The sequence below is a fragment of the Lepidochelys kempii genome, chromosome 2 (genome assembly GCF_965140285.1).
Source record: "Lepidochelys kempii isolate rLepKem1 chromosome 2, rLepKem1.hap1, whole genome shotgun sequence".
In the NCBI taxonomy this organism is placed as follows: domain Eukaryota; kingdom Metazoa; phylum Chordata; order Testudines; family Cheloniidae; genus Lepidochelys; species Lepidochelys kempii.
In genome coordinates this window covers 270,092,425-270,113,034 of record NC_136381.1, presented here as the reverse complement: position 1 = coordinate 270,113,034, position 20,610 = coordinate 270,092,425, and the positions used below count along the sequence as shown (strand labels likewise).

General features: G+C 59.5%; 1 protein-coding gene and 3 non-coding genes across 4 annotated transcripts in view; all 4 read right to left on the bottom strand.

The window, feature by feature from the left end:
• Positions 1 to 989: 989 nt before the first annotated feature.
• Positions 990 to 1,150, bottom strand: LOC140908028 (U1 spliceosomal RNA). Its single transcript, XR_012157735.2, has one exon. It is a non-coding gene; the product is annotated as a U1 spliceosomal RNA (small nuclear RNA).
• Positions 1,151 to 4,477: 3,327 nt separating this feature from the next.
• Positions 4,478 to 4,641, bottom strand: LOC140908024 (U1 spliceosomal RNA). Its single transcript, XR_012157733.1, has one exon. It is a non-coding gene; the product is annotated as a U1 spliceosomal RNA (small nuclear RNA).
• Positions 4,642 to 13,061: 8,420 nt separating this feature from the next.
• Positions 13,062 to 13,225, bottom strand: LOC140908022 (U1 spliceosomal RNA). The gene has a single exon (XR_012157731.1). It is a non-coding gene; the product is annotated as a U1 spliceosomal RNA (small nuclear RNA).
• Positions 13,226 to 16,928: 3,703 nt separating this feature from the next.
• The window catches only part of LOC140906204 (SCO-spondin), a 122,405-nt gene continuing 118,723 nt past the window's right edge, over positions 16,929 to 20,610 (bottom strand). Inside the window, 2 exon segments of the mRNA XM_078851346.1 lie at positions 16,929 to 17,110; positions 18,407 to 18,557. Coding sequence (XP_078707472.1) covers positions 17,088 to 17,110; positions 18,407 to 18,557 — 174 coding nt within the window. The 3' untranslated portion in view covers positions 16,929 to 17,087.

The following is a 20,610-nucleotide window of genomic DNA, read 5'->3' as shown; positions in this document are numbered from 1 at the left end:
CCCTCCCCCTCCCCCGCCAGGCGCCCTGGCCCAAGGGCCGCCCGGTCCGGCCGGGCCCGCTCCCCGCGGCGGGGGGGCCGAGCCGCCCCCGGCCTCAGTAAGGCGCCAGAGCCCGGCGGCCCTAGAGCCGTAGCCGGCCCGGCCCCGGGTCCAGGCTCCCGGAGAGACCCGGGCACAGCCGGGATCGGGGCCCCGCCTCTGCCGGGGGGGGGGGACGCTGCGTTTCGCCTCCCCCCCCCCGAGGATGGTGCGAGACCCCAGTGACCCCCCCGTGACCCCTCTGAGGATGGTGCGAGACCCCAGTGACCCCTCAGTGACCTCCCCCCAGGGGGGTGTGATACACCAGTGACCCCCCAGTGACCCCTCCCGGAGCTGGGTGCGATACACGAGTGACCCCCCGGAGGTAAATGTCTCTTCACCGGGGAGAGGAGGGAAAGAAGGATCCAAACCACGCCGTCAGTTCTGGGAACGCGCCAGAGCCCGGCGGCCCTTGAGCCGTAGCCGGCCCGGCCCCGGGTCCAGGCTCCCGGAGAGACCCACGCACAGCCGGGATCGGGGCCCCGCCTCTGCCGGGGGAGACACACACGCTTCCCCCCCAGACGATGGTGCGAAGGAACCAGGTGAGACAAGTGTGTTTGACAGGCTGTTCTCCCCTCAGAGGAGGAAAAGCCCAAGAAGGAAGAATGGGCAAAAAGCTGCAAGCAGGAAAAGAGCCAGGCTGCACCCCTCAGGGCAAAAAAAAACAGTCGCCCAAACCCCGCACAGATAAACTAGCGAGCAGATCAGATCCAACTGCCCAGGGAAGAACAAGAAAGCAACCAGACCTTCGACTAGCACAGAACTTAGCGGGTTATAAACCCAAGTACAGAAAATACAAACGTGCCAAGGACTATTCACAAGCTAAGCAGCCCCCGCTGGGGCCCAACCAAGGCACCACACAGGGCGTTAGAAACACCGGGCACTGAAGTTTTTCTGTCTTTCACCGCACGCCAGGGAGAGCGCGAACGCAGTCCCCCACTACCACAAATTATGCAGTCGAGTTTCCCGCATTTGGGGAAATCGCAGGGGTCAGCACACCCGCAGTGCAATGGATGAGCCTCGCCCTGGGATAACCATGTTCTAAGGCAGAATCTGTTCTCAAAGCAATTCTTTCTAACAACAACTACTCACACACAGAGAGAGACTCAAAGCAATACTCTGTAACAACGGAAACAGCACCCAGAGACTCCCTGCCCTTGTGTTGTATTCCTCTCGCTTTGTTAACAATTGTGATTAAAATAGAGACAGAGGACGTATGTGGATGGATGCTTGGTGTGGATAATAACTGAATGATCAGGGAGGTGCCAGCGTTCATCGGCTGAAGAAGGCGTCAAGTGGAAATAACCAGAGGACCTCTGGAGCGCAGACTGGAATCCACCCAACAGCCTCAAGGATGGGAGAACCAAAGACCAAGATAACGTCTGCCAGCACGGAGCCGTCAGGAATTTGCCATCTGCTGATTGATTCAGCAACAGCATGATGAAGCAATTCCCATAGACTGGCCTAGGAAGAAATTCCTATAAAAATGGACTCTAGAAAGTGAGAACTTTGGGGTCTGATTCTGCAAACCAACTTCCAGGAGCATCAGATGAGCATCTGACAAGGCCCTGCTCCCTCCTCATGTCCAGGCCACCTGGCCAGTGGCTTGGCATGAGCAACTCTAAGGCTGGTAACTATAACCCCTATGCAGAAGGGGTATGAATGAATTAATGAATGAATATATATATATATAGTTAAGTAAGGAATAAGCAGCAATACAACAGTTTGAGGGGTTTTTTATATATTTCTTTTTATTATTATATTTACAATAAATGTGGCATTTTGCCTTGTCCCTTTAATAAGACGTCTTGTTGGGCTCAACGGGTATCAATGGCTCCATGTCTAGTTGGCAGCCGGTATCAAGTGGAGTGCCCCAGGGGTCGGTCCTGGGGCCGGTTTTGTTCAGTATCTTCATAAATGATCTGGAGGATGGTGTGGATTGCACCCTCAGCAAGTTTGCAGATGACACTAAACTGGGAGGAGTGGTAGATATGCTGGAGGGGAGGGATAGGATACAGAGGGACCCAGACAAATTAGAGGATTGGGCCAAAAAAAATCTGATGAGGTTCATCAAGGACAAGTGCAGAGTCCTGCACTTAGGACGGAAGAACCCAATGCACTGCTACAGACTAGGGACCGAATGGCTCGGCAGCAGTTCTGCAGAAAAGGACCTGGGATTACAGTGGACGAGAAGCTGGATATGAGTCAAGAGTGTGCCCTTGTTGCCAAGAAGGCCAATGGCATTTTGGGATGTATAGGTAGGGGCATTGCCAGCCGATTGAGGGACGTGATCATTCCCCTCTATTCCTCATTGGTGAGGCCTCATCTGGAGTCCAGTTTTGGGCCCCACACTACAAGAAGGACGTGGAAAAATTGGAAAGAGTCCAGCGGAGGGCAACAAAAATGATTAGGGGACTGGAACACATGGCTTATGAGGAGAGGCTGAGGGAACTGGGATTGTTTAGTCTTCACAAGAGAAGAATGAGGGGGGATTTGATAGCTGTTTTCAACTACCTGAAAGGGGGTTCCAAAGTGGATGGATCTAGACTATTCTCAGTGGTAGCGGATGACAGGACAAGGGCTAATGGTCTCAAGTTGCAGTGGAGGAGGTTTAGGTTGGATATTAGGAAAAACGTTTTCACTAGGAGGGTGGTGAAACACTGGAATGTGTTACCTAGAGAGGTGGTGGAATCTCCTTCCTTAGATATTTTTAAGGTCAGGCTTGACAAAGTCCTGGCTGGGATGATTTAGTTGGGGATTGGTCCTGCTTTGAGCAGGGGATTGGACTAGATGACCTCCTGAGGTCCCTTCTGTTAGGATATAGATATTCAGGCCTGTCTGCAAAGGCCTGTACTTTAAGAATTTAGGTGTATTCTTATCACTTGGCTAGTGATAGAGGTATAAAAGAAAGAATCAAAATCACTGACTGCCGGTGTGAGGGCCTTCTCTTACTGTGACAGTCGGAGGCCCTGTGCTGAGGCTCAGGCCTTTGGCTAAGCAGCAGAGGCAGTCATAAGCTAGGAAGCGAACAGTCACACCCTCACATTCTAAACTAGTCACATTGAAATAAGGTGCTATTGGGCTGTCAGGCACTATCAGGACAGGTTTGTATTCCTATCACCTCCAGAGAAAGGGAAGTGCCTGGAAAATGTAAAAGGAAACTTAGTTTGATAGCATCCTGTCTGGCAAGAACTCACTTATCAATGGCTGGGATGTGAAATCCTCACTTCTGTATTGTTTTGTCATTATAGTTCCCACTTTGCTATTGTTTGTCTGTATAATCTCTGTCTGGTTCTGTGATTGTTTCTGTCTGCTGTATAATTAATTTTGCTGGGTGTAATCTAATTAAGGTGGTGGGATATAATATAGCTAAGAATATTACTATATAAATTAGGGCCAAACAGGAAGTAAGTTGGGATTTGAAAATAAGGAAAAAGGAACTTGTATTTAAGCTTGCTGGAAGTTCACCCCAATAAATATCTAATTGTTTGCACCTTCGGACTTCGGGTATTGTTGCTCTCTGTTCATGCGAGAAGGACCAGGGAAGTGGGAGAGTGAAGGAATAAGCTCTCTAACACCTTCTAACCCTGATATTCTATGATCCTGCTAGTTTTTATTTGATTGGTATAACACAGGCCACCTGGCCAGTGGCTTGGAATGAGCAACTCTAAGGCTGGTAACTATGATAACAACCATGCAGAACCAGTGTGCGTGTGTATATGAATGAATGTGTGAATAAATATGAGATTGAATGGAATGTTATAGCTATAACTAACTGCTTACTAGGATTCTTTCTGTATTCACAATAAATGTGGCATTTTGCCTTTTCCCCTTTAATAAGATCTTCCCAGTTTTTATTTTATTGGTATAACAACACCAGTGACCCCCCTCCCCCAAGGTGGGTGCGATCCACCAGTGACCCCCCCGAAAAGGATGGTGCGATACACGAGTGACCTCACAGAGGTGGGTGCGATACACCAATGATCCCCCAGACGATAGTGCAAAGAAACCCGATGAGACAAGTGTGTTTGACAGTCTGTTCTCCCGTCAGAGGAAGAAAAGCCCAAGAGGGAGAAATAGGCAAAAAGCTGGAAGCAGGGAAAGAGGCAGAGCAGCCAGACTGCACCCCTCAAGGCAAAAGAAAACAGTAGCTCAAACCCCACACAGATAGACTAAAGAGCAGATCAGATAGAACAGCCCAGAAAAGAACAAGAAAGCAACCAGACCGCCCACTAACACCGAACTTAGCGGGTTATAAACCCATGTACAGAAAATGCAAACACAGCAAAGGCTAGTCAGAAGCTAAGTAGCCCGCGCGCTCCCCAATCAACCCAAGGCAGCGCCCAGCGCGTTCCGAACCGCGGCCGCTGAGCAGGTTTCTCTGTCTTTCACCGCACGCCAGGGGAGAGCGCGAACGCAGTCCCCCACTACCACAAATTATGCAGTCGAGTTTCCCGCATTTGGGGAAATCGCAGGGGTCAGCACACCCGCAGTGCAATGGATGAGCCTCGCCCTGGGAAAACCACCTTCCTGATCATGGTGTCTCCCCTGCCAGGTAAGTATGACTTAGGCAGCCCCGGCCGCCGCCCGCCCTCGCTCGCCCCGCACTCTCAACCCACGGTGGGGCCCGCCAAGACACGCCCGCCGGCCCCGCCCGCGCCGGCCCCCGCTGCCGCGACCTGCCCCGGGGTGTCCCCGGCCCCACCCTTCTCCCCGCCGAGCCCCGGCTGCCGAATTCGGGCCCCGCTCGGCAGCCGGCTCCCGCTCCCACAGTGCTCTGCTCGCACACAGATCTGCATACGGGCTCACGCGGCTCCGCCCCCTCTCGGGCCCCGCCCCCTGCCGGCCGGGCCGGGCGCTCTCCCCAGCCCCGCCCCGCCTCCCCCGCGCTCCGAGCCCGCGGCCGCCCCTCCCCCTCCCCCGCCAGGCGCCCTGGCCCAAGGGCCGCCCGGTCCGGCCGGGCCCGCTCCCCGCGGCGGGGGGGCCGAGCCGCCCCCGGCCTCAGTAAGGCGCCAGAGCCCGGCGGCCCTAGAGCCGTAGCCGGCCCGGCCCCGGGTCCAGGCTCCCGGAGAGACCCGGGCACAGCCGGGATCGGGGCCCCGCCTCTGCGGGGGGGAGGTGGGGGGAAGACGCCGCGTTTCGCTTCCCCCCCCGCAGAGGTGGGTGTGAGACCCCAGTGACCCCCCCGTGACCCCCCCGAGGATGGTGCGAGACCCCAGGGACCCCCCGAGGTGGGGGGTAGGGGCACGTCACATTTGTCACCCAAGAAGGACCGCTCCCATGTGGGACTCTCCCTCCCGTCCTCTGCAGTGACCGGCGCTGCAAAGAATTCGTGGGGCTCCTCTGCAATGGCCTCGTCTTCCTAGACTCCTCCTTCGGCAGCGAGTGGCCCCACCGCCCCTTGGGCAGGCTGCCTGCTTCTGCTGTACTTAGAAACATTCTTCTCGTTCGCTTTTGCGTCCTTAGCACGTTGCTTCTCCGATTCTTTCTTGGCCTAACTTGTTAGACTTTGACACTTAACCGGCCAGAGTTCGTGCACCCTCCTATTATCCTCACTAGGATTATGATTTCCAATTTTTGAAGGATGACGTTTTGCGTCTAACAGCCTCCATTACTCTGCCGTTTACCTAGGGTGGCGTTCTTCTGGTCCTCCTATTGTCCTGTCTGATTTAGGGCATACATTACATCCGAGCCTCTCATTACGGTGCTTTTAAACGGTCTGCACGCTGCTTGCAGGCACTTAACACTTGTTAGATGGGGTTAATTTCCATCTAACAATCTGTACTGATGCCGATAGGTTGACTTTAGGTCTTTAACTTTGATTGCTAGCTGGGAAGATGGTAATTCGGACAGAAACCCGTTCGACAAACCTCTTCATTTCCTTGTTATTTCCTGACTTCTTTATTCATTTCCTTTTCCTTATATCCCAGCAGATTGACTAGACACCAGATTTGGATGCTAGCAGGGGGACCTGATGAGCCCCTTCTTTTCTGATTTCTTTCGGCAGCGTTGAACTTGCCAGGGCACAGTCAGATTCTCGATGCTCATGATGCCTAGTGCTCAGCTTTAGTTCTGTTTCTTAGCTCTTTTGGGCAATCGATCTTTGGTCTGACAGGTAGGATCCCTGCCTTAGGAGAGATGGCTAATTAATGAGACCATAAAACTTGGAAATCAAATGAAACTTGAAGTCCATAGAAGACCCCGAAAGGCCCTTGGGGAGTGGAGTGCAGGTTGAGGAAGAGTTCCCTGCACAGCTTACCTCTCGGTTCTCGTTTTCCTGTACTGAGCGCAAAAGTCGAGCATCAGCTCAGGGTAGGGAGGGTATACCGTATGTGTGCAGAGGTTAGACAGGAAGCAGCAAGGAACTGGACTGGTATTGTGTGAAACTGTAAGTATCTTATGTTTGATCTCTCCCCCCTTCGAGACTGAACTGAGCAGGGTCATGCTGACCAGTGACCTGGGGAAGTTTGGGGCCCCCTCTCTGGGACAGCGCATCCGCTATCAGGTTGGCCCTTCCCTTCATGTGGACCACGTCCATGTCGTAATCTTGCAGGAGCAGGCTCCATCTCAGGAGCTTGGCATTGGCTCCTTTCATCTGGTGCAGCCAGGTCAGGGGAGAGTGGTCGGTGTACACGGTGAAGTGTCGCCCAAAGAGATAGGGCTCTAGTTTCTTGAGGGCCCACACCATGGCCAGGCACTCCTTCTCGATGGCCGCGTAGTGTTGCTCCCGGGGTAGCAACTTCTTGCTCAGGTACACGATGGGGTGTCTCTCCCCCTTTCCATCCTCCTGCATTAACACCGACCACAGTCCCGTGTCTGAGGTGTCGGTGAACACCACAAAGGGCTTGTCAAAGTCTGGGTTTGCCAGAACTGGGCCACTGACCAGAGCCTCCTTCAGCGCCCGGAAAGCCTCCTGGCACTGCTCGGTCCAGACCACCTTGTCTGGCTTCCCCTTCTTGCATAGCTCAGTGATGGGGGTGGCTATGGCGCTAAAGTGGGGCACAAATCTTCGGTAGTATCCTGCCAACCCACTAAAGGCTTGGACCTGCTTTTTGGGGTGGGGAGAGGGCCAGTCTCTGATCACCTCCACCTTGGCTGATTCCGGCTTTAGGCGGCCGCTCCCCACCCGATGGCCCAGGTAAGATAAGGTAAGATACTTCCGCCATCCCCACCTTGCACTTCTCTGCTTTTACAGTCAGCCCAGCCCCCTGGAGTCGGTCCAGCACTTGTCTAACCTGGGACACGTGGTCCTCCCAGGTCTGGCTAAAGACACAGATGTCATCAATATACGCCACGGCAAAACTCTCCATCCCCCTCAGGAGCTGGTCCACCAGGCGCTGGAAGGTGGCCGGCGCTCCCTTGAGGCCGAAAGGCAGGCTCAGGAACTCGTAGAGCCCCAGAGGAGTGATAAAGGCCGATTTCAGCCAGGCATCTGCATCCAGCGGCACTTGCCAGTAGCCCTTTGTAAGGTCCATGGTGGTAAGGTACCGGGCTCCTCCCAGCTTGTCTAGGAGCTCGTCCGGCCTGGGCATGGGGTAGGCATCAGACACAGTGATGGCATTGAGCTTCCGATAGTCCACACAGAACCGGACTGACCTGTCCTTTTTGGGGACCAGCACCACAAGCGAAGCCCAAGGGGCGGCAGATGGCTGGATCACCCCCAAAGCCAGCATGTCCCGGACCTCTCTTTCCAGGTCCTGAGCAGTTTTCCCTGTGACTCGGAAGGGGGAGCATCTTATCGGCGGGTGCGACCCTGTCTGCACCTGGTGGACAGTCAGATTACGGCGTCCAGGCTGGTTGGAAAACAGCTGTCGGTACAGATGCAGCACCCCCTGACCACAGCTTGCTGGGCAGGGGTTAGCTGATCCGAGAGGGGAATTGTTTCCAGGGGGGAACCAGCTCTGGTCCCAGGGAATAGATCTACTAAAGGGTCATCTCCCTGCTCCTCCCACTGTCCACACACGGCCAACACCACATTCTCCCTGGCATAATATGGCTTCATCATATTCACATGGTACACCCGGCGGTGATGCGCCCGGTTCGACAGCTCCACCACATAGTTTACCTCATTGAGCTGCTTGACAACCTTGAAAGGGCCCTCCCAGGCGGCCTGTAGTTTGTTCTTTCTCACTGGGATGAGAACCATCACCGGATCCCCAGTGGCGTAGGCACGGGCCCGTGCCGTGCGGTCATACCAGACCTTCTGCTTCCTCTGGGCTCTGGCCAGGTTCTCCCTGGCCAGGCCCATGAGTTCAGCCAGTCTCTCTCGGAAGATCAGGACATACTCCACCACTGACTCTCCATCGGGAGTGGCCTTCCCCTCCCACTCGTCTCTCATCAGGTCCAGGGGGCCCCTCACCCTCCTGCCATATAACAGTTCGAAAGGCGAAAATCCGGTAGACTCCTGGGGCACCTCCCTGTACGCGAACAGCAGGTGAGGTAAGTACTTGTCCCAGTCCTGCGGGTGCTGGTTCATAAAGGTTTTCAGCATCATCTTTAGCGTCCCATTGAACCTCTCCACCAGCCCATTGGACTGGGGGTGATAAGCTGAGGCCCAGTCGTGCCGGACCCCACATTTCTCCCACAAGCACCGGAGCAGGGCCGACATGAAGTTGGACCCTTGGTCTGTCAAGACTTCCTTGGGGAACCCCACTCGGCTGAAAATGGTCAGGAGCGCATCGGCCACGGTGTCTGCTTCAATGCAAGCTAAGGGCACTGCCTCGGGGTAGCGGGTGGCAAAATCTACCACCACCAGAATGTATTTCTTCCCCGACCGGGTCGTCTTGCTGAGAGGCCCCACTATGTCCATAGCCACCTTCTGGAAAGTCTCCTCTATGATGGGCAAAGGCCCTTTCCCCTTGTCCCGGGCCTTCCCCACCCTCTGACAGGGGTCACAGGATCGGCAATACTGCCGGACCGTGGTAAAGACCCCGGGCCAGTAAAATTCTGTAGCAACCTCTGCCGGGTGCGCCGGATTCCCTGGTGCCCTGCGAGGGGGATGTCATGGGCCAGGTACAGGCGCTTGCAGCGATACTTCTGGGGGACCACCAGCTGCCTCCTGATCCCACAGGACTCTACTTCCCCTGGGGGAGCCCATTCTCGGTACAGGAACCCCTTCTCCCACAGGAACCTCTCCTGGCAGCCTCTCCTCATGGTCCGTCCCACACTGAGGTCGGCCAGGTCCCTGAGCTTCCGCAAGGAGGGATCTTTCCTCAACTCGGCCTGGAACTCAGCGGCTGGGGAAGGGATGGTGACCGGTTCCCTCTCATTGGCCAGGTCTGAGGCCTCCGCCTCTCTGAGCCGTGCCCCTCGGCGCTCCCTCCCCACCAGGGTAGGGTCCTGCGCCTCCGGTGTGGTATGCCCCCCAAGGTCAGGGCGCAGTGCCCCTCGCCGGCTCTGGCTATGGGTCACACCCAGGGCGATCTGGGGCTTGCTTGGCCAGTCCTCTAGGTCTCCCCCCATCAAAACCTCAGTGGGCAAATGGTGGTGTACCCCCACATCCTTGGGGCCCTCCTTGGCCCCCCATTTCAGGTGTACCCTTGCTACAGGCACCTTGAATGGGGTCCCGCCCACCCCTGTCAGGGTCAGGTAGGTGTTGGGCACCACCCGATCTGGGGCCACCACCTCGGGCCGGGCCAGCGTCACCTCCGCGCCCGTATCCCAGTATCCATTGATCTTCCTCCCATCCACCTCCAGGGGAACAAGGCACTCTCTCCGGAGGGACAACCCCGCGCCCACCCTGTAAACCGAGCACCCTGAGTCCAGAGTCTCCAGCCCTCTGGCGGGGCTGGCCTGGGGTACTCTTCCCTCCTGAGCAGGTGGTAGACTGGCAGCCCCCCTTGCTTGGGTCGTCTGCCCCTCGTCCAGCTGGGTCCCTACCCAGTTAACCCTGGGTAGGTTGGGTCTGTTCAGTCTGTCCCTGAGCCTGGGGCACTGGGTCCGTACGTGGCCTCTCTGGCCACAGTGATAGCAGCTCAGGTCACGTTGGTCCCCTCGAGCGGGTCGGAGGGGCCCGACGCCAGACGTTCCCCTTTGGTGGGGGTTCTCCCTATTTCCCCGCTGGGAGGCCCCCTGGTGACTCTCTCTCTGCATCGGGGGGGCCTGTTCTTTTGGGGCTCCTCCCGGCTACCCCCTGACCGACTGTTCACAAACTCGTCGGCCAGCTGCCCTGCGTGCTGGGGGTTCTCTAGCTTTTTGTCCACCAACCACAGCCTCAGGTCGGAAGGGCACTGATCATACAGTTGCTCCAGTACGATTAGGTCAAGCAGGTCCTCTTTAGCTCGGGCCCCAGCTGTCCACTTGCGGGCATACCCCTGCATCCGGTTGGCCAGTTGTAGGTAAGTGACCTCAGGCGTTTTACGCTGACTCCGGAACCTTCTCCGGTACATCTCGGGGATCAGCCCAAACTCATGGAGCAGGGCCTGTTTGAACAGTTCATAGTCCCCTGCCTCCGCCCCTGTCATCCGGCTGTACACCTCCACGGCTTTGGGGTCCAGTAAGGGGGTGAGGAACTGGAGCCTGTCTGCGGGGTCAACCCTGTGCAGCTCACAGGCATTCTCAAAGGCCGTCAGGAAGCTATCTATGTCCTCCCCCTCCTTCCGCTGGGCCAGGAAGCACTTATCAAAGTTCCTTGTAGTCTTGGGTCCCCCCTCACTCACCGCAGCCGGGGCCCCACTGCTCCTCAGCCTGGCCAGCTCCAGTTCATGCTGTCTTTGTTTCTCCTTCTCCTGACGTTCCCTCTCCTTCTCCTGACGTTCCCTCTCCTTCTCCTCCTGCTCATGTTGACATTGTTTCTCCTCATGCTTAAATTGTTTTTCATGATCCTCCAGCTCCCTCATTTTCATCTCCCTCTCCCATTCCAGCTGCATCCACTCCAGGGATGGGGAGCTCTGCCGCGAGGATCCCCTGCTGGCTGCCCGGGTCAGGTTGCCCTCTGTATTTGCTGGGCTTCCCCCAACCCCTTCCCCAGGCCTAGGTAGGAAGGGTCTCGGGATGTCCTTGGCAGCAGTCTGACCCCTCCCAGCCTGGTCAGGCCCCAGGGCCCACGCTGCGTCCGCTGGGCGGCTTCCCTCCGGGACAGGGATCGGGTCATCCAAGCGATCCCTCTCCTCCAACTGGGCGATCAGCTGTTCCTTGGTGGACCTCCCGATGCGCAGCCCCCTCTGCCTGCACAGCTCCACCAGGTCGCTCTTAAGGCCTTTAGCGTACATCTCCCTGCTGGCCACTCGCAGGCCTGGGCAGCTTCCCACGGTTTCCAGGAAAAACCCCTTGTCTGCCAGTCCTTCTTGAGGTCACCACCTCTTTGCCAGGGTCGAGCTGCAGACTCCTCCGTCCCTGGGACCGCTCACTGCGATCCCGTGGGGGAGCCTGTTACTGCAAAATCCTTCTCTCTGGTCACACGCTCCTAGGGGTTAACCGCCCCCTGAAACCGTCTCTCTCTGAATCTTCAGCACGCCTGGTCCCCGTCAATCCCCCTTCGTTTTACTGTTCCCCAGTCACTTACTGCAGGAAGCGCCGTTCACGGGGTGCAGTACATCCCACCGCTGCCACCAGTTGTCACGGAGTGTGGGGGAGTCCAAGCCCTGCACCCCTCTTCCTGGGATTCACTGAGACTCTCAGCCAGCCAGTAAAACAGAAGATTTATTGGACGACAGGAACACAGTCCAAAACAGAGCTTGTGGGTGCAACTAGGACCCCCTCAGTCAAGTCCTTCTGGGGGAGCAGGGAGCTTAGACCCCAGCCCTGGGGTTCCCTGTGTTCCTCCACCCAGCTGTTGGGAACACTGGGGCATGGCCACTAGGTAACTCGAGGGGATGGAAGACCACAAGTGTCGATGAAGCCCCCTCGCACTAGGCCCCTGTGTCCTTGGCACCCCCCCTCCTGCCTGGAGGCACTCGCAGCAGCTCTGCGTACTAGGCCCAAGTGTCCTTGGCCCCCCGCCTGGAGGCCCACACAGCAGTTATGCTGAGAATCTGCAACAGTATGCTGCAGAGTCAGACTGCCTGAAACTAAGCAAGGCCAAACAGGGGAGATATGGAAGAACAATGCTGAATAAAGCAGCTTTATGTATAGTTTAACAAATGATACAGAGAATCAGGGAACTAGCTGGGAACTGGATTGGCTGGCTATATGGATACTTGGAGCAGCTTGCTATTGAATAAGTATGCTGGAAAAAAGGATGTATAAAAGCCTGTATAACTTCCTGCTCTGTTGTGCAGGATTTGAGATTTTATTCTCCCTGTACCTTTTTGAAGCTTCAAATAAACTTTTCTGCTTCTCCACCCCGTTGTGATTATTGTAGCACACCGGGTAACGAACCAACTCAAGCTGTTGTTCAGCCTCTCGGCACCAGTGCCGGCAACACAGCCACAAACTGAAACTAACCCCCCCCCCCCAGCAGGCTCCCTCCTGCACCCTCTGTTCACATTCCCGGGCAGAGGTGTCACCTCCCCCTGGCTCAGGTGACAGGCTTTCAGGTCTCCAAGTGAAACTCCCCTGCCACATTCCCAGGTCAACCGCCCCCCCCCAAGCATGGTGCAATACACAAGTTCCCTCTCAGAGGTAGATGCGATACACCAATGATACCCCAGACAATGGTGTGAAAGATCCAGGTGAGATAAGTGTGTTTGACAGGCCGTTCTCTCGTCAGAGGAAGAAGAGCCCAAGGAGAAGGAAAGGGCAATAAGCTGCAAGCAGGGAAAGAGGCAGAGCAGCCAGGCTGCACCCCTCAGGGCAAAAGAAAACAGGAGCCCAAGCCCCCAAAAAGAGACTAGAGAGCAGGTCAGAGCTAACAGCCCAGGAAAGAATAAATCACCCAGACCCCCGCCTAATCCAGAAAACTATAAACCAACGTACAGAAAGCGCGAAAATACCAAAGGTTACTCGCAAAATAAACAGCTCCCCCCGCGGACCACCCCGAGGCAGCGCACAGCGCGTTCCGAACCGCGGCCGCTGAGCAGGTTTCTCTGTCTTTCACCGCACGCCAGGGGAGAGCGCGAACGCAGTCCCCCACTACCACAAATTATGCAGTCGAGTTTCCCGCATTTGGGGAAATCGCAGGGGTCAGCACACCCGCAGTGCAATGGATGAGCCTCGCCCTGGGAAAACCACCTTCCTGATCATGGTGTCTCCCCTGCCAGGTAAGTATGACTTAGGCAGCCCCGGCCGCCGCCCGCCCTCGCTCGCCCCGCACTCTCAACCCACGGTGGGGCCCGCCAAGACACGCCCGCCGGCCCCGCCCGCGCCGGCCCCCGCTGCCGCGACCTGCCCCGGGGTGTCCCCGGCCCCACCCTTCTCCCCGCCGAGCCCCGCCTGCCGAATTCGGGCCCGGCTCGGCAGCCGGCTCCCGCTCCCACAGTGCTCTGCTCGCACACAGATCTGCATACGGGCTCACGCGGCTCCGCCCCCTCTCGGGCCCCGCCCCCTGCCTGCCCGGGCCGGGCGCTCTCCCCAGCCCCGCCCCGCCTCCCCCGCGCTCCGACCCCGCGGCCGCCCCTCCCCCTCCCCCGCCAGGCGCCCTGGCCCAAGGGCCGCCCGGTCCGGCCGGGCCCGCTCCCCGCGGCGGGGGGGCCGAGCCGCCCCCGGCCTCAGTAACGCGCCAGAGCCCGGCGGCCCTAGAGCCGTAGCCGGCCCGGCCCCGGGTCCAGGCTCCCGGAGAGACCCGGGCACAGCCGGGATCGGGGCCCCGCCTCTGCGGGGGGGAGGTGGGGGGAAGACGCCGCGTTTCGCTTCCCCCCCCGCAGAGGTGGGTGTGAGACCCCAGTGACCCCCCCGTGACCCCTCTGAGGATGGTGCGAGACACCAGGGACCCGATGTGACGGCTGTTCTTGATGTTTCCTCCGAGTGGTGTGGGGGTGCCTCAGTTTCCCCTGGGCAGTTCTTGGGTGTCTAGGTGGTGGGGTAAGGGTGTATGATCATTGCAGAGCCCTAGAGGGCAGGTGTGTGCAGGGGTCTGGACACAGAGAATGGCCGACACCCTGTTTCCTGGCAACTGATGGCCTGGCCCATCCCCCCTGCAAAGTGAGAGCTGAAGGGCTGGAGAACAAAGGAATCCGGTGACCTCCTGGCCCGGGAAAGGGACAAAGCCCAGAGGAGGGGGGGCTGGAGGGAGTTTCAGTTTGGGGCTGGCTGGGACATGGAGTGAAGTGCAGACGTGGTTGTCTGGCTCCCTGCCCCCCAAAATGGACCCGGCTGAGGGGTCCCGTTCTCTGTACCTACAAGCTCTGATTTAGACCATGTTCCTGTCGTCTAATAAACCTTCTGTTTTACTGGCTGGCTGAGAGTCACGTCTGACTGCGAAGTTGGGGTGCAGGACCCCCTGGGCGGACTCGCTGTGGGAAGCGCACGGAGGGGCAGAGGAGGCTGAATGCTCCGAGGTCAGACCCAGGAAGGTGGAGCCGGGGGAGCTGTGTGTCCTTAAGACAGGCTGCTCACAGGAAGGCAACTGCCCCAGAGTCCTGCCTGGCTTCATGGGGAGCAGTTCCAGAGCATCGCCCAGGGACTCCGTGACACCCCCCCAGTGACCCTCTCCCGAGGATGGTGCGAGACACCAGGGACCCCCCAGTGACCCCCTCCCGAGGATGGTGCGAGACCCCAGGGACCCCCAAAGTGACCCCCTCCCGAGGATGGTGCGAGACCCCAGGGACCCCTACCCCCGCCCGGTCCCCACCCGGCTCGTGTCACTGCAGGCGGCCAGGGGTGGCCCCGCTCCATGCTCCGGGAGGCCCCGGGGCACCGTGTGGGACCCACCCGGAGAGGCCGAGCCCAGGGGTCCGTGTGGGTAGCGCTGGGCCTGTGTTGGGGGGGAGCGCAGCCAGCCCCGGAGCCACGGCAACCAGGCTGGGCTAGCTCCAGCAGGCCTGTTTGGAGGCCGGCGCTGCAGCGCGCGGACCGGTCACGCTGGGTTACTGGCCTGGGAGGCTGCACCCAGCCCCAGCCCCACTCTCCAGGAACCCACGTGCAGTGGCAATACCCAGCCGCCCCAGTCACTGCCGTGGGGAGGGGCTGTGACGAAGGGGGAATTTTCTGCAATAGCTTCATGATGCTGCCACCTGCCTCAGTTTCCCTCTGTGCTTCACACGGCTGCCCACTGGGTGCAGCAGGGTGCCACGCTGCTCTGGGGCAGCGTGGGAGACACAAGCTGTGTGTGGTACCTAGTGGCAGTGGCGTGATGGGGCATTGAAGGAGGGGCTGAAACCAACCCATAGCAATGGAGGAGCCAGAAAAAATAACGGGGCCCCCACGGCTGCCCCAGTGCCACGGCACCACAGACTGCTGCAGGCGGTGGAACATGCGAGCCCAGCCTGGCATGCCAGGAGCGGTGGCGTTTGGAGAGACTCGGTAGCTCTCTGCTGGGCCTGATGGAGCCAGAGCCGACGTTGCAGACCAGCGGGGCTGGGTGGCTGCGCCAGGATGGCCCAGGTCTGAGCCCTCCCACCCCAGTGCAGCAGGAACAATGTCCTGAGGCCAGGGCCAGGCGCCGAACAAACCCAACCCAGGAGCCCTGTGCCCGGCAGGGCCCAACAGGGCTTCCCGCAGGACTCGGGCTGGGTGGGACGCGCTGCAGGGCCTCATGGAGAGACGGGGATCGCGGGGAGCCACGGAGAGAGAGAGACAGGGATCGCAGGGGCTGCGGACAGAGAGAGAGACAGGGATCGCTGGGGGCTGTGGTGAGAGACAGGAATCGCTGGGGTCACAGAGAGAGACAGGGATCGCGGGGGCTGCGGAGAGAGAGAGACAGGGATCGCTGGGGTCACAGAGAGAGACAGGGATCGCGGGGGCTGCGGAGAGAGACAGGGATCGCTGGGGGCTGTGGTGAGAGACAGGAATCGCTGGGGTCACAGAGAGAGAAAGAGGGATCGTGGGGGGCCGCGGAGAGAGACAGAGACGGGGATTGCTAAGGCCCAGACTTGGCGTCATGGAGGCTGCTGAGGTCCCAGGGCGTGGCCCACGCCCAAGGGACTGGTTCCAGGCTGGGCCCAGACCAGCCGCGGTGGCTCCGTGACAGGGAAATCAGCCTCGCGGGGTCCGTCCTGTGGGCACATCGGTAATACTGGGTCTGGCAGCGCATCCCGGCCAGCTCCTGTGGCCTGGGGTTACGGCTCTGTTCTTGTGCACATCTCCCCAGCAGGGACCCGGTTCTCCCACGGGCCGAGCCAGCCCCGGCAGCAGGGCTGCAGCGCCAGGGAGGAAGGTTCCTCTAAGCCCATTCATAGGCGCCGAATTCTGCTGGCGCCGACGGGTGCTCGGCCCCCTGACTCCGCCCCTGTTCCGCCCCTGCCCCACCCCCATTCCAACCCCTCCCCAAAGTCCATGCCGCAATTCCACCCCCTTCCTACCCCTATTAGACTCCTTCCCCAAATCCTTGCCCTGGCCCCGCCTCCTCCCCTGAGCGCAGCATGTTCCAGCTCCACCCTGCTCCCTCCCAGAGCTTGTTACGCCACGAAACAGCTGTTTTGCGGCAGCAAGCGCTGGGAGGAGAAGCGGGGACACGGCGCGCTCACGGGAGGAGGCGGAGGTGAGGTAAGGTGGGAGGGGAGCTTGGCTGCTGGTGGGTGCTCAGCACCCACCAATTTTTCTCCGTGGGTACTCCAGCCCTGAAGCACCCATGGAGTCGGTGCCTATGACCCTATTAGCCACCCCATGGAGCTGGGGGAGCATCAGCCCCACCGCTGGCGAAAAGAGAACAAAACCAGGCCAAGCTCAGACCCCATGAGTGCGGGGCCATGTCGTGGGCCATGCTACGGGTGAGCCTTGGTGCTCCGGACCATGCCCAGCAGCCCCCTTTGGGCGGGGGGAGCAGTGACCCCCCCACTGCAACAGCTGGAGGAGTCGCCTTTGGAACCAGCTCTGTTCACTTTATTACTGAGCTACAGCAGGACAAGCCCGGCGGGCAGTGCGGGGGGTCTGGGGAGCCTGCAGCTAGGACACACACTGCCATCTCGCCGTCCTCGGCCGCCGGCACAGCGCGGGGGCCCCAGTCAGACACCGTCCCGCCCGGCCACGGGCCATCAGCGCTCGGAAAAGTCCCCACCTGGCAAAAAGAAGAGAAACCCCAGATTACGGAAGGGGATGTTCAGAGAACGCAAGTCCCTGCCCAGGGCAGGGCAAAGGCTGGTAATGCCACGCACGTGCTGTAGTCATAGGCTCCTGCACCAGGCACGGAGAGTGAGGCTGTGCGTGCGATACCCATGGCCGTGCCGTGCAGTGGGGTGAGGCTGGGACCCAGGGCACTGCTGTGCGTGCGATACCCATGGCCGTGCCGTGCAGTGGGGTGATGCTGGGACCCAGGGCACTGCTGTGCGTGCGATACCCATGGCCGTGCCGTGCAGTGGGGTGATGCTGGGACCCAGGGCACTGCTGTGCGTGCGATACCCATGGCCGTGCCGTGCAGTGGGGTGAGGCTGGGACCCAGGGCACTGCTGTGCGTGCGATACCCATGGCCGTGCCGTGCAGTGGGGTGAGGCTGGGACCCAGGGCACTGCTGTGCGTGCGATACCCATGGCCGTGCCGTGCAGTGGGGTGAGGCTGGGACCCAGGGCACTGCTGTGCGTGCGATACCCATGGCCGTGCCGTGCAGTGGGGTGATGCTGAGACCCAGGGCACTGCTGTGCGTGCGATACCCATGGCTGTGCCGTGCAGTGGGGTGATGCTGGGACCCAGGGCACTGCTGTGCGTGCGATACCCATGGCCGTGCCGTGCAGTGGGGTGAGGCTGGGACCCAGGGCACTGCTGTGCGTGCGATACCCATGGCCGTGCCGTGCAGTGGGGTGAGGCTGGGACCCAGGGCACTGCTGTGCGTGCGATACCCATGGCCGTGCCGTGCAGTGGGGTGAGGCTGGGACCCAGGGCACTGCTGTGCGTGCGATACCCATGGCCGTGCCGTGCAGTGGGGTGAGGCTGGGACACACAGGGTCATTCCCCTGGCAGTGTGTTCTGGGACCACTGGCCCAGGAGGCAGTGTGAGACCTCGGAACAGGAGCCCTGCTGCCCCTATGCTACCAGACCAGCCGTGCCGCTGGCCCAGACACTTGCTCCATATCCAGCTGGCCCCTGAGCCCAGTCCCTGCCCTAGTCCCAAGCTATGCTGACACCTCCATTTGTGCTCTTGGAGTCTCCCTGGCCCCCCATGTGCTCCAAGGCCCGGCCCCTGGCGCCCGCTCCAGCCCACGTCCCGGGGCCAGGTCAGCTGATCACCACTCCCAGGTGCAGGCCCCTGCCCAGTCCAGCTGCGAGTGCAGAGTGAGTGCCCCACGCCCAGCCGGGCCAGGCGCGGGGCCCCCAGAGCAGCACGTCCTGAGCGGGGCCTGCGTACGCTCGCTCCACTCACCCTGGCAGGGGCTGCATTCACAGCTGTGGATGATGGGCAGCACCACCGGCTCCACCTCCCCGTCCTCGCACGGCAGGCTGAGGATGCGCACGGGGCTCACTGGGTCCAGGTGGTAGCTGCAGCAGGCACACAGCGTCTGCAGGTACGGCTCCTGCGGGAGAAAAGCACGGCTGGGCGGCAGGGCACAGGCCACAGCAGGGGATCAAGGGGAGCTTGGCGGCCCTGGCAGGCCTGGGCCAGCGGGGGGCAGACAGGGAAAGGATCCCGGACCGGGCTAATGGCGGGGCTGCTGGTAGGCGAGAAGGGCCCAGAACGGGGGTCATGGAGACCCAGCTGCATGCTAGCTCCTCTTATGCTGGCTACCACCAGGTATATGATCTACCAGGTTAAAGCCAATGGGCAGGCTAACCCTGCTTCTTCCTGGCGTAATGGAAGGAGCAATTAAACCCCTTTTATGTGTGCCAGGCGGAAACACCAGAAGCCACCATGCAGGGCAACAGACCTTATGGCAAAGCCTGATGAGAAGTTAAACCACGCGGGCTGAAGAGTTCCCTGCCTGCAAACACAAGGGCAGGGGAACGTCTGAGGAGCTCTGGGTGTGAGGGAGAGAGGCAGACAGCAGACAGCGGGAGGACCAGTGGTTCATGCGGCCTGCAGAGGGACTGGAGGGACAGAGCTCTTTGGGCACAGAGCTCGCTAGAGGGGCGGGTTTGGGGACTTTGCGGCCAGGAACCTGCCTGTTGCTTGTTCCTACTGTGTTCAAGGAAACAGGCTTTTGTACATCCACTGTAAATAAACCGGCTGCACCAGTGACTAGACCTCATTCGTACCACGCATTTCTCCTAATGCACACAACCTGGCATGGCCCTGAGCACGGGCTCCCCGCTGGGGCCGGAGGGCACACCCTGGGGTGAGCTGTGGGACAGAGGAGACAGCGTGAGCTGGTTTTCCTGTTGACCCAGGCCGCTCCCAGCACATACAGACTCTAAAGGGAGAACTGGAGCCTTTCCAGGGGGAAGGAAACCCGCAGCTGGAGCTTTCCCACGGAGCGGAACTGTGGTCGGAGATAAAGTCTCTGGTAGGGCGACAGCTACACAAGGCCGGGGCGCAGCGGGGAGCCCACCTGCTAATTCCCAGTGAGTGCCCAGCACCCCGCTGCCAGAGCCCAGAGGTTTCCCCGGCAACAGGGGAGGCCAGGAAAGCTTCGGCCATGGGAACTCGCCAACAGAGATGAGGTGCAGCCGGGACGTCAGGAGCTGAGGGGATTCCAGGAGTCGCAAGGCCACGGTGGACCCAGCTACCTGGGCGTGGAACTGGGCCAGCCAGAGAACCTGGGTAAGCCTTTCCTGAGCCCAGTAACCCGCGGGGAGGGGGAGAGAGAGCTCAGCTCATCCCAGCTCAATGACACACTAGCCGTGGGAGGCTCCCTGGGCTCAGGGCAGCGTCTTGGCCCAAGTGAACGGCTGCAGAGATGAACAGATGGGGGGTTACGAGCAGTCAGCTTGGGTGGCCCAGCTGTGATGGTGCTGAAGAACTGACCACCTGAGCAGAGACTGGTACCAGACCTGGGACAGGCCCTGGCTATGTAGCTCAGAGCCAGCCAGGGCCCAGCTCAGGCCTAGAAGATGAGGGTGAGAAGAGACCTCACCTGAGCTGGAGAGAATCAGGGAAGCCGTGTTCTCGGCACACCCAGAGACCAAGCAGGCCTTCCAGGATACTGGCGATGGATCTATTTATCAATGCTCAGCTGGATTTAGCCTGGTGGATTTAGCTCATTTGGGAATCTAGGGGTGGCCAGGCTGAAGGGGCAAAGCTTGGCCGTACGAGGATCAGCCCCCAGTTTGCTCAGAGTGGGGCAGACACACAATGATGGGAGGTGCTGTGAAACGCATGGGAACAATAACAGCTATTAGACCAGACATGCCAGTAATGCTGGGGAAAGTGCGATCTAAACGTGCCCCACCAGGCTGGAGCTGGAGACAGTGACTGGGGAGCGGGTTGGAAGCTGGGGCGCTGGCCTGTGAGCAGTCTGGCTAGCCGCGAGGGCGGGCGAGCTGATATCTGGGTGGCTTTAATTCTGGCTAACAGCAGGAGCCGTCTGTGCCACTTCAGCCTGCCAGGACGCCTGGCGAGACGCAGTCCAGGCGAAACAAACGACCTGCAGGCAGTTGGTCGGCAGGGACCACATTGTCCTGTCTCCACGC